Source organism: Lactuca serriola, chromosome 5, assembly GCF_051521515.1.
Source record: "Lactuca serriola cultivar US96UC23 chromosome 5, Lser_US96UC23_V15, whole genome shotgun sequence".
Classification (NCBI taxonomy): domain Eukaryota; kingdom Viridiplantae; phylum Streptophyta; class Magnoliopsida; order Asterales; family Asteraceae; genus Lactuca; species Lactuca serriola.
Genome location: NC_136412.1, coordinates 203,529,690 through 203,541,284, shown reverse-complemented (window position 1 = coordinate 203,541,284; position 11,595 = coordinate 203,529,690). Strand labels below are relative to the sequence as shown.

Genomic DNA, 11,595 nt, shown 5'->3' with positions numbered 1-11,595 from the left:
ACATAGCCCGAATCATGGCTTGCACCCTAGCCATCGTTATTGGTTCTGGTGCTGCTACTACAACAGGTATTTGCTCAATCACTGGCGGTTGATTCCTGTTTCCATCTGCGTTTCCAATGCCACTCCTTGTTCTCACCATTTTTTATCTACACACCGAATAAGGTGAAATTAGATCTTCATTCACGATAGATATTCAAATCATCCTTATTACTCCGCAACGTTTATATGTTAGGTCTAATACCGTAGACATACGCTTAGAATCCTACACACATAAGGTTTCTAGATCTGGTCGGCAACAAACCATAGATCCGAACAAATAATATCATATATGGCAACATATAACATTTAGCATATAAAAGCATTTTAGGCAGCTTCCTAAAATATACTAGTGCTCGTGTCTATAATATATCAGACACACATCTCACAATCTCCACTTAGCATTCTAAGTTTAAGTCTAGAAATCCTACAAATTCCTAGTTCACTTAAACTAATGCTCTGATACCAACTGTGACATCCCCAAAATCACGGCCAGAAAAGACCGTTTTCATTTATGCTTTTAAAATAATTTTCAGAGTAAATCCTTTTGATTTCAAAGAGCTGCGGAATTTGTTCCCAAAACAAAATATGATAAAATAAAGTTTATCAAAGCATTTCATCAAGAGATGTGTTTTTCATTATATAACAATATTCGGGATATCATGTTCCGATAAACAGACCAAAAGCATAACGATAACATTACAAGTCATTCAACAAATATATACATATACATACTTGTAAACAAAACAACTTGATGATTCATCCATCTTATGCCCTTGCGCCACTTCCTGTAATACAAATAAAACTGAGTGGGTCAGGCTTGGGAGCCTGGTGAGCATATAGGGTTTTCAACCCACAATAAATAATTATATTTAATTTCACCAACCAACAATATCCCGATTACCCATTCCCGTTATCCTCACTTTACGTCCCTAAAACAACATCTATCTCAAGGGACCTAATCTACGATTTTCATCGGGACGGACATTACTGCTAAGGGGTTTCCTCAACAATAGATGTCCTAAAGGCAACCATGAGGGGGATAGAGTACACCGGTGAACACATCGTTCACAACACCTACAGGTTATGAACCTGCTAGTGTTCCACTGGACTGTCTAGAAAGAGTCCGTGGTCGTTATCCATACTCCGCTGAATAACTAGATCAACAACAACAACATCGAGGCCTCTCATCTGTTTATTACACACCAACTATCTACCCATGTTCTACCCAACATATTAGTAGATAAAAATATATATTTTTATACATAGTTTAAAACCTGTATAGCATTTTCATTCAATACATATTCCACATAACAGAAGAGGCACGCCCACATAACACGTATTTCATAAAAAATAAATCAGATCTATGAGATAGAAGAGGGTGAATATACATTCACGCACATAACAACAAAATTATACACATAACACGTATTTCGTATAAAATACTTCATAATTATGCGTTAGAAGAAAGTAACTACACACTCACACATATAAACAACAATATACTAAATACACTCAGACCATACTTGTATTATTATCGCGTTTATGAAAAGTAGTATACACTCACTTGATCAGAAGATGATCGGGCAGCACTACGGCTTGCAGAAGTAGTATTCCTCAGTAGATCTAGAAGATCTACACAAAAATCGAACTTCTCGTGAGCAGAGCTTCGGCTCGGGAATCGCACTTCTCGGGATCTTCGGGGCTTCGAAACTTGCTTCGGGGCTTGGGAATATTACCGGGGCTTCAGGATACTCCTGGCACTCAAAACGATGCAAAACAAGAGAGAGAGAAGAGAAAAATAGCCAAAGAACTCAGCAGCCTCGCATCCTATTTATAGGAGGCTGGAGCCTCGTAGTACGCTGGGCGTACGCGTCCGAAACGTCATGGCATGCGTCATCCGAAGAACTCGAGTGCGAGGGACGTCACGCTTCGTTGTACGCTGGGCGTACTCCGGATGAGTCCGATGACTCATCTTCGGATAATACCAACATTAGGAGTCAAATTTAAATATTAAATATTTAATAAACTTCGGAAATTCATATCTTCTTCATGAGAACTCCGTTTCCGACGTTCTTTATATCCACGCGTAGGTGAGACTACGCTCTACAACTTTCGTTTAGACTCCGTCGGCTAATTTTGAATTTATTTTTATTATTTATTTTTAGTAGGCCGGGACAGAAAAACTTCGTTATAAATTCATAATTTCTTCGTCCGACGTCCGTTCTCGCCTAACTTTTCATCGTTTTACTACTAAAAACGAGATCTTCGATTCTCGTTTAGATTGTTTCGGCTAAAAACCGCTCAATCTCAAATCGAGTATTCGGGTTGCACATCGCTAAGTCGAAACTTCAAAAAATCATAACTTCCTCATACGAAGTCAGATTTGGGCGTTCTTTATATATTCGGAAACCTCGTTTCAACTACTACAACATTATCCAACGATATCAAGTTTATTTTACACTAAATTTTGACGCTCATTTTATTCTTAATTAATCAAATTATATAACTAAGCAATTAAGCACAAAACACATAATACTCAAATAATACACTTCTATTATTTCAAAACGGGTTACAAAGGTTAACCTAGACTATTATATCAACATTAATGACAAGCCCAGAAACACAGGCATTACATCCTTAGACCGTAAACACCTATAAATGGTAGTGTTGGGTGTTTTTCAAGGCTTAAACACATCAATGGAAGGTTTAAATATGTTAAGGTAAGTCTTAAACATCAAACTAGGGCTAAACATGGGACTTAGGTTCATTTTGGGGGACTTTATGGTGTTTACGGCCCAAGCATCAACTTGGACCGTGAACACCTCAAGCAAGGTGTTCTTGACCGATTTTCTTGGTGTTTACATGAAATACTAGGTTACAAGCACTCAAGGATGGAAGTACTTACTATTATGAAGCTTGATTTGAGCTAAAAGGCCAAGAACACTTAGTGTGTGTTCTTGGTGTTTTGGAAAATCTAAACAAAATACATAAATGAATGGATGAATACAAACACTAGATTAAGTGTTTTACTAACTTGAAATGGTTAGAACACTTACAAGATTGAAGATTTGGAATTAAATCTTGGATGATAGTTGAGAGAGTTTTTAGAGTTTACTCTTTTGACTATTTGGGGAGTAAACACATTGACTAGTTTCTTGGGGAGTAAACTCATACATAGGCATGAGTTTACGGTTTTTGGGTGATTCCTAAACCCAAAACATAAAAGTTTTGTCGGGTGATTCTAATACGTGAAGTGTTTGCGGTTTTCAAAAAATAAAATCCCGAGACGACACTTTCCTTTACCCGTTCGTTTAAAAATAATATTAAAATAATCAAACGAACTTTATATTTCTTAAAAATAAGAAATAATGATATTAGTTCACGATACGAAGTCGTTGACTTTTAAGGTTTGACCGAATGAAAATTTCGGGTTGTCACAGCCATGAACAGTGACGAACAAATCGTCTTCCAGGTCCAGTTTTAAATTAAAACAGTTAACGTTTGCTAATTGGAACACATATGGGCTATATAACTCAACAATTTCACTAAACAAACAACAAATTGATAGATTTTGAACATAAACCTTAACATTCATCCAATACCCTAAGAATATCAAATTAAAGCATATCAAATAGCTTTAAACCAAAATTGAAAGCAAATATCTACTAAGCAAACTAAGTAAAGATGGATTAACTAGTTAACATCAAGCATTTCTAGCTAAATCAACAAAACCCCAAAAACTCCAAAAATCGCTAATTTTGGGAAATTTTGGGAGATTTTAACAATAAAAGAAGGAGATTACTTACCTTAGGAGAAGGAAATTGAATATATAGGGAACAAAACCCCAAAAGTGTTATGTGTTTACTGCATGCAAAGAACAATCGAGAGAGAAAGGGACTCTTTGAAAGCACAAGGAGTCAAAATGCCCCCCCCCCCCCAACACACACACACATACACACACATACACACACACACACACACACACACACATATATATATATATATATATATATATATAGAGAGAGAGAGAGAGAGAGAGAGAGAGAAAGAGAGAGAAAGAGAGAGATGCCCGAAGCGTGCAAGGTGTCATCGACACACACGATGCGAGTTTGTAAAAACCATCATTTTGACATTTTTACACCCCTAAAAACCTAGGTTTACCCTCCTCACACCTCAAACCACCCCCATAAAAGAAGAACCCTATCGAAGTCAAATTCACAAATGTTTTTCAAATAAATGCAATAAGTTCACGATAAACCTAAGGGAAGCACAAGTAAAGACACACTAAGGAAAATATCTTTAAGAAAACGAAATTCATCATAAAATAACGGATAAGAAGATAGATTGCTAAGAAGAACTAACCAGTTAAGCACAACTCATTTCCGAATAAATAAAAACGCTAAAACTTCCACTATTAGGAATGTAATGTAACATTAAATTCATAAAACCCTCTCAAACCTTATAGTGAGTCTTATCAAATACAAAACTAATATAGAATGAACCCACATGAACACAAGGGCTAACCTCAGTAAAGCTAAAAATACTAATGAAATAATATTAGAGGGACACATTTCCAATTCCCTAATTCCTTCTATTGAAACAATGGAGTAGCTGTTGTAACACTAAAAAAATGAAAATGAAAAATAATCCTATAAGGCCATGACTATGTCAAAAACAGTTGGGTTAAAATTCACCACCAACACATTCAAAAATGAAGCTCTCAGATGATGGAAATGTTAACACTAAAAAACCTAGGAATATATGTACCCTACAAAATCCCCTAGGAGAAAAAGATAAGGAATGGAACAAGAAACCTGTGATCTAACTACAGAGGTAAAAAAAAATATACCTAGCATGTCAAGGATCTAACCATCATACATCTGAAATTGATGAATGTTGAGGGTCGAAAGATCAGGAAACGCGTCAAGAATACAAAGCTCCATCACTTAAAAGAATAATAATTAACACCTGAACTAACGAATACCCAAAAACTAGAGACTAGACATGTAGCCTAATAGGATGAGCGACTAATGGAAACACACCAAGAAAAAAAATAGTAAACCTGCGGAAGGAAAATAGGTTATCAAGAAAACCCACGCTAATACACCAAAGCTTTATACCGAAAGCTTTACGTAATAACTAAACGTCCATACCACCACTCAAAAGGTTATAGAGAACTAGACTGCAAGAACGGTGACAACGAAAGGTCATGCCATTAGGCCCTGCAAAAACCTAACCCATCCCAAGGACCACAAAGACCAATCCAATTCACAACAAATATAAAATATGGAGAGGCTACCCGTAGAATTCAACAAAAATCAGTAAGAAAAACACCTTAGTTAAAGCGACTTAGAAATGACATAGATAATGTCAAAATCAAATTAGACGGACTTCCCTATTGAGAATAAAAAATAGCATACTCAATAAACAGCGTGCCGCCCCTTCAAACCACTCATAAGAGTCATAAAAATTCTTAATGTCCATAATTATCCTCCTTTGAACTATTTTTAAACCTCTAAATAAATGAACTCGTGTTCGCTAAAGCAACACACTTAGCAGATAATGAATTACTTCAACCAAGGACCCAACCACATCAAAACCCACTAGAATCTCAAACAAAAAGAACAGTGATCATCTAAAAGAACCTTCTAAAGGGGATCCAAGTACAAGATTTGGGTTCCTTCTTGGTGTAAAACACAAATACAAATAGACCCAACATAACAAATGGAAACCCGAAACAAACAAAATTATCACCACCAAGTGACAAAGTGAAGAATTAGAAGTAGGAAGCCAAAATAACGATTAGTTCCTACCCTAAGGGAGAAAAATCTCGATTATCACAAGTCACATAAAAGTACCAAGATAGGAATCAGGAACATCCAAATTTCCAGTAAATCGCATTACGATCTAAATTTCGAGACGAAATTTCCTTCAACAGAGGGAGAATGTGACAACCAACATAAAAGTGTTTGTCGACCGTCGTTAGAAGCCAACACAAACAAACAGAAGTATTAGACTAATAATATAATGAAGAAATATATTAAATTGCCAAACATTAGCATTACAACGAAAAGACACATAAATAAATGCCTGAAAAATAGGGTCTTTTCTAGAGTGGGTTAACTTATTTAGCAAAATATCTAACAACATGAATCCCGAAAATACAAAATTTGTGAAAATCCAACTTAGTATGGAAGAGATATGACTTTTATGGTGAATAGAAATCTATGGCACGTAAAAAGTTACAACGTCAAAAACTACAAAGAGAACGGTTGACTTATAGCTAAAGTCACCAAAATAAAAATCGTAGTACTTATCGAAGTAAGAATTTTGAGATAAAGAACACTTAAAACAAAGCCTGTATGACAGAGTTATGATGTTTGGCATCAATAAAATATAGGTTAAAAATAAAAGTTCAAATTTATCAAAACACCCAAAATATGTTGTAGTATACGTCGTGAACAATACATGGATACGAGAATCGTCGAAAACGGAACTCATACGTTTAAATTTAGAAGACTAAATTCTAGTCGTGCACACACCACTGCTGTAACACCTATAGATTCGGGTTCATCAATTAAGATATAATAAGCGTTAAATACGATTTTTTTTATAGAAGATTATCTAGGATAAGTACTCGTTCAGTAAACATACTTTTGGTATAAAATTACTCGTTGAGTAAACATAATTTTGGTATAACATTTAATATTCAGTAAATATATTTTGGATATAAAAGTACACGTTTACTAAAAATACTTTTGTTATAAAAGTACATGTTCGGTAAACATATTTTTGATATAAAAATAAACGTTAAGTAACATATTTTTGATATAAAGTTAATCGTTAAGTAAGCATATTTTTGGTATAAATGTATACATTTAGTAAACATACTTTTTTAATTTAAAAAGTACATTTATATATAAGTTAGGAAGGCACTTATATACGGTAAACCCGTACATTTTTTATTTAAAAAGTACAATTTTATCTAAGTTGACAATTATATATAGTAAAAACATTCTTTAGTGTAAAGTACTTCAATTCAAACATTTAACTCACCAATATTATGTTTATTATTTTCAAAATACATGTATTCTAGGCAAACTAAAAAGTTGGAAATCTTATACACAGGAAACAAATCATGGGATTACAATTTACCAGTTAATTTTAAATGAATTGTAATAACTACTATAATATGGAAGAAAATACAAAAAGACTTGATACGGTGAATAGTTATTTTATATCAACCAAGGACCAATTTTAAAACAAATCTAAACCATAAGAACAATTCGAAAGAAAAAGAAACAATCAAGGATAAAACATGTAATTTATCCGAACCACATAGACAATTTTCATAATTTACTCTTTACTTTATTAAGTAATCATGGGACGTAAGATCGTTTACCTCATCATCCCCCCCCCCCCCCCCCCCCCCCCCCCCCCCCAAGAACCCCTATAAAAAGACCATGTGACTTGAAGAAATAAAATCTTATACCAATAACAATACAAAAACACCCTTTTCTCCTAAAATCTCAATCACCATATCATCTTCTTCCCAACGCAAATCCATGGAAGATATAGGTGATGAATACCAGAACATCGGCGATGAGTATAAAAACTATTGGGAAACCAATATGTTTCTCCAAACCGAAGAATTCGATAGGTAATCATACTAATTAACTAATCATATCATCTTCTCCGTTTCTCTTTCTTGTTTAAACCCGAATCCATCGATTTCTTCTGCAAATTCTGAAAAAAATTCCGTTTCTCCAGTTGGGGCGGATTGGAGGAAACATTTTCCGGCTACTATGATTCAAGTTCGCCGGACGGAACTCAGTCGTCGGCGGCCTCCAAAAACATCGTTTCAGAGAGAAACAGGAGGAAGAAGCTCAATGATAGGCTCTTTGCACTTAGAGCAGTGGTCCCCAATATAAGCAAGGTGTGGCCTTTCACACTTGATTAAAACTCGTATATATATAATAAGTGCACTGTCACCTCACTTCCTTTATTTATCTCTTTCGGGTCATACACCCTTTTCGCCACCCACAATTCAATTGTTTTTGCAGTAAATATAATTTGTTTTTGATTTATGGATATGATATTATTTTAGATGGATAAAGCGTCGATAATTAAAGACGCAATTGATTATATTCAACATTTGCATGAACAAGAGAGGATTGTTCAAGAGGAAATAATGAAACTCGAGAAACAAAAATCAGAATCTGGGATTTATGATTTTGATCAGGACACAGTGTTCATGCCATTGGAAAAATCGAAGAAGAAAAGGATTCAGCAATCTCAAGATTTAAGTGATTCAAGGGCCTTTCCGATTGAAATTATTGAAGTAAGTCGAAGTCTTGAACTGTTTTTACGTACTCTCGTGATTTTATCTCGAATTGATGATTGTGTTAATTGACAGTTGAAAGTGTCATACGTGGGAGAGAACACAGCATTGGTGAGCTTGAAATGCAGGAAAAGAAGAGACACGATGGTCAAGATTTGTGAGGTTTTTGAATCTTTGAAGCTCAATGTTGTCACTGCCAACATCACTGCTTTTCCTGACACCCTTTTCAAGACACTCTTCATTCAGGTCTCTCTCTCTCTCTCTCTCTCTCTCTCTATATATATATATATATATATATATATATATATATATATATATATATATATATATATATATATATATATATATATTCAAAGTTTGTTTTGAAAATAGGTAAAAAAGTGTGGGCAATAATTGAAGTCTAAAATATCTAGATTGTGTTGACGAATAACTGGGACATGATAGATTATGTTGCTTCAAAAAATGTGATGGTGATATATTTGACGATTTTACTAGAAACCACCAAACCACCCCAGTCAAATTTTTTGACAGAGATATATAAGCAAGGAAAATTGAAATATTAAAACATTAAAATGTTGTGTTGTATAGTTATATAATGTATAAATTTTATATATAGCAAAAAAAGTGTTTGTTTACGAATCAAACATAAATGTTTCCAAACATAAAGGGTTTCATTTTTTAAAACTTGTTATGTTTAATTACAGGAACCTAGTTCTCTTTTTTAATATGTAATAAACATTTATAAATTTCTATGATGAAGTTTGTTATTATTTTATGTTATTTTGTATTTTTAGTGATAATTTAGGCAATATTAATTGTGATATAATAGTATTTGTCTATAAAAAAAGGAACCAAGTAATTAGGCTTTTAAAACTAGTTGAAACCTGTGCAAACTAATTCATATATCCCTCAATTAAATTTTTTTCCGTGGATATTATTATCTATTAAATCATTAAGAACGTGTCATATATATTTTCAGATCTTAAGATATTGTAAAATAAAGGGCTCTCAATCTCAAATACGACAAGTAAAATCCAAATGGGACTTAGCTGCGTAATTAAAAAAATATTATCTTCATATTTTGCGTGTATATATATATATATATATATATATATATATATATATATATATATATCAAAAGTCTTCCTATTATAAATGAGTTGTTGGGTGGTTAACTCGTCAATTTTTTTATAAGAAAATGCATCCTATTTAGACTCTCGAAAACAATTTAAATTTACAAGTTATATATATATATATATATATATATATATATATATATATATATATATATATATATATATATATATATATATATATATATATATATATATATATATATATATATATATATCATAGTTTTCTTTTCATCTTTATATTTATTTCATTATATGTTTTATGTATATATGTATGCATACACGTTCCCATTATATATACTTTAATTTACACTTGATCAAATGCATGCTACCTGTATTTATCATATTATAATAATAGTTATATTATTTTTTGTTTTACAGGCGGATGAAGAAGAAATAGACGTTATGAAGTTACAAATTCACACAGCCCTTTGTGCTCTAAATGACCCTCTAAGTTCAATGAGCACCTAGTGTTATCATTTTATGTGTATTTTCTTTTGATTTTGTAAGCTTTCTTCAAAGTAAATGGGCCATACATATGTTTTTTGGTAGAAAAAATCCACTGAAGCCTCTTACTTTATAGAAAATAAAGAAAAATCATGTAAACGAATAATCCTTAGTGTGTCCCTCCCACTCCTTATATTCTTTTTCTTTTTCTTTGTAATTTACTTTTTTGCCATTGGTCAATGGTGATAGAAAATTGTTCTTTTTGATTTTTTCTGAGTTGTTTCCCACGAAAAAGGTATTTTCACCCAGAAATTATCAATAAGATGTTTCATAGGCGTTGTCACAAAGTATATATGTTTGCAATGGGACTGTCAGGTATGACAGAATGAGACAAGAATGTGTATTTTAAAAACAGTATTTAATAGAGAAATCAAATAGGCTAATTCAATATGTATCCAATTGTTTCGTATATCTCCTAGGTAAGTGGGTGAATGTATGAATTGATAATTTATACCCATCAAATATCATTTTATTTGTTTTTCTATCAATTCTTCTACTAAGTAGATCAAGAAAAATGTTAAAATAAAGACAAAACTGCAAAAATGGTCCATGTGGTATGTATTTTTTTGGGGTTTTAGTCCAAACTCCAACTTTTTTGGATTCGTGGTCCCTTTGGCCATGTTTGTACGTAAATTTGGTCCCTCGTAAAATTAAAATGACTATAATGCCCTTCTGATGTATTTTTTTATGTTTTTTCTATTTAATTTAAATGAAAAAAATAATTAATTTGGGCATCTCTCTCTCTCTCTCTCTCTCTCTCTCTCTCTCTCTCTCTCTCTCTCTCTCTCTCTCTCTCTCCAAATACCCATCTTCTTCCTGAAAATTGTCCAGATGAACAAAAAACCACCAAGATCAAAAAAACACCTACAACAAATTGTTGAATATCTATTTGTGTTCTTCATCACAGTCAGGATCGGTTTACAACATCACTCCCTTCTCAATTCATCTTCTCCATCTGTAGCTCGATTTTCACTGTCACCGGAAAACCCACCCCAACCACGGTAAATCTTCAACATATAGTCTATAGACCACAATCAATCACCAAACGCAATCAACGACCACCGCTCCAGCACCACGGTTGAAGTTGGCTGCGTTTGTCAACAATTTTGACAAACCCACATCTGTAATTTTTGGTAGCCCATAAATAAGAACAGAGTGATCTATTTAATCTTGAAGCTTTGATTTCTTGGAGCTCCGATATCGACGGCGACCCACCTTTCTTTCCTCTTTCTTATTGTTTTAAACAATCCCTCTCCTCCTTCATTCTAAATCTTGAGATCCGATTTTGCAAAAGAACACTACGAACACACAAATCACATTATACCGAAGGACGAGAAAGGGTCAGTGACAAGAGAAAAAATGAGCGATTTCTGATTCACACACATATATACCTTCTAAAACTATTTCAGATTCATACACACATACACATATTGATTTCAAAAACGAAAGCATACACATACAAATCGATTTTTGGGGATGAACATACAAAAATCGATTCCCAAAATAAAAACTTCACATACACACATAAATACATTGATTAAAAATTGGATTTTATGGGTTTGCTTTTGGTTATGT

The 11,595-nt window shown here is 33.3% G+C and overlaps 1 protein-coding gene across 1 annotated transcript; it reads left to right on the top strand.

The window, feature by feature from the left end:
* Positions 1 to 7,528: 7,528 nt before the first annotated feature.
* On the top strand, positions 7,529 to 10,228 carry LOC145053489 (basic helix-loop-helix (bHLH) DNA-binding superfamily protein). Its single transcript, XM_079001544.1, has 5 exons — positions 7,529 to 7,699; positions 7,810 to 7,975; positions 8,147 to 8,380; positions 8,456 to 8,626; positions 9,895 to 10,228. Exons 1-5 carry the CDS (start codon positions 7,605 to 7,607, stop codon positions 9,982 to 9,984), a joined length of 756 nt encoding a protein of 251 aa, XP_078857670.1. The 5' UTR covers positions 7,529 to 7,604; the 3' UTR covers positions 9,985 to 10,228.
* The last annotated feature ends 1,367 nt before the right edge of the window (positions 10,229 to 11,595 follow it).

What these genes read in the sequence shown, in the direction of transcription:
- LOC145053489 (XM_079001544.1), top strand. Translation starts at nt 7,605, where the DNA reads ATGGAAGATATAGGTGATGAATACCAGAACATCGGCGATGAGTATAAA. An exon ending in TGGTCCCCAATATAAGCAAG is followed by an intron (nt 7,976 to 8,146) that starts GTGTGGCCTTTC and finishes ATATTATTTTAG; the next exon opens with ATGGATAAAGCGTCGATAAT. An exon ending in TCAAGACACTCTTCATTCAG is followed by an intron (nt 8,627 to 9,894) that starts GTCTCTCTCTCT and finishes TTTGTTTTACAG; the next exon opens with GCGGATGAAGAAGAAATAGA.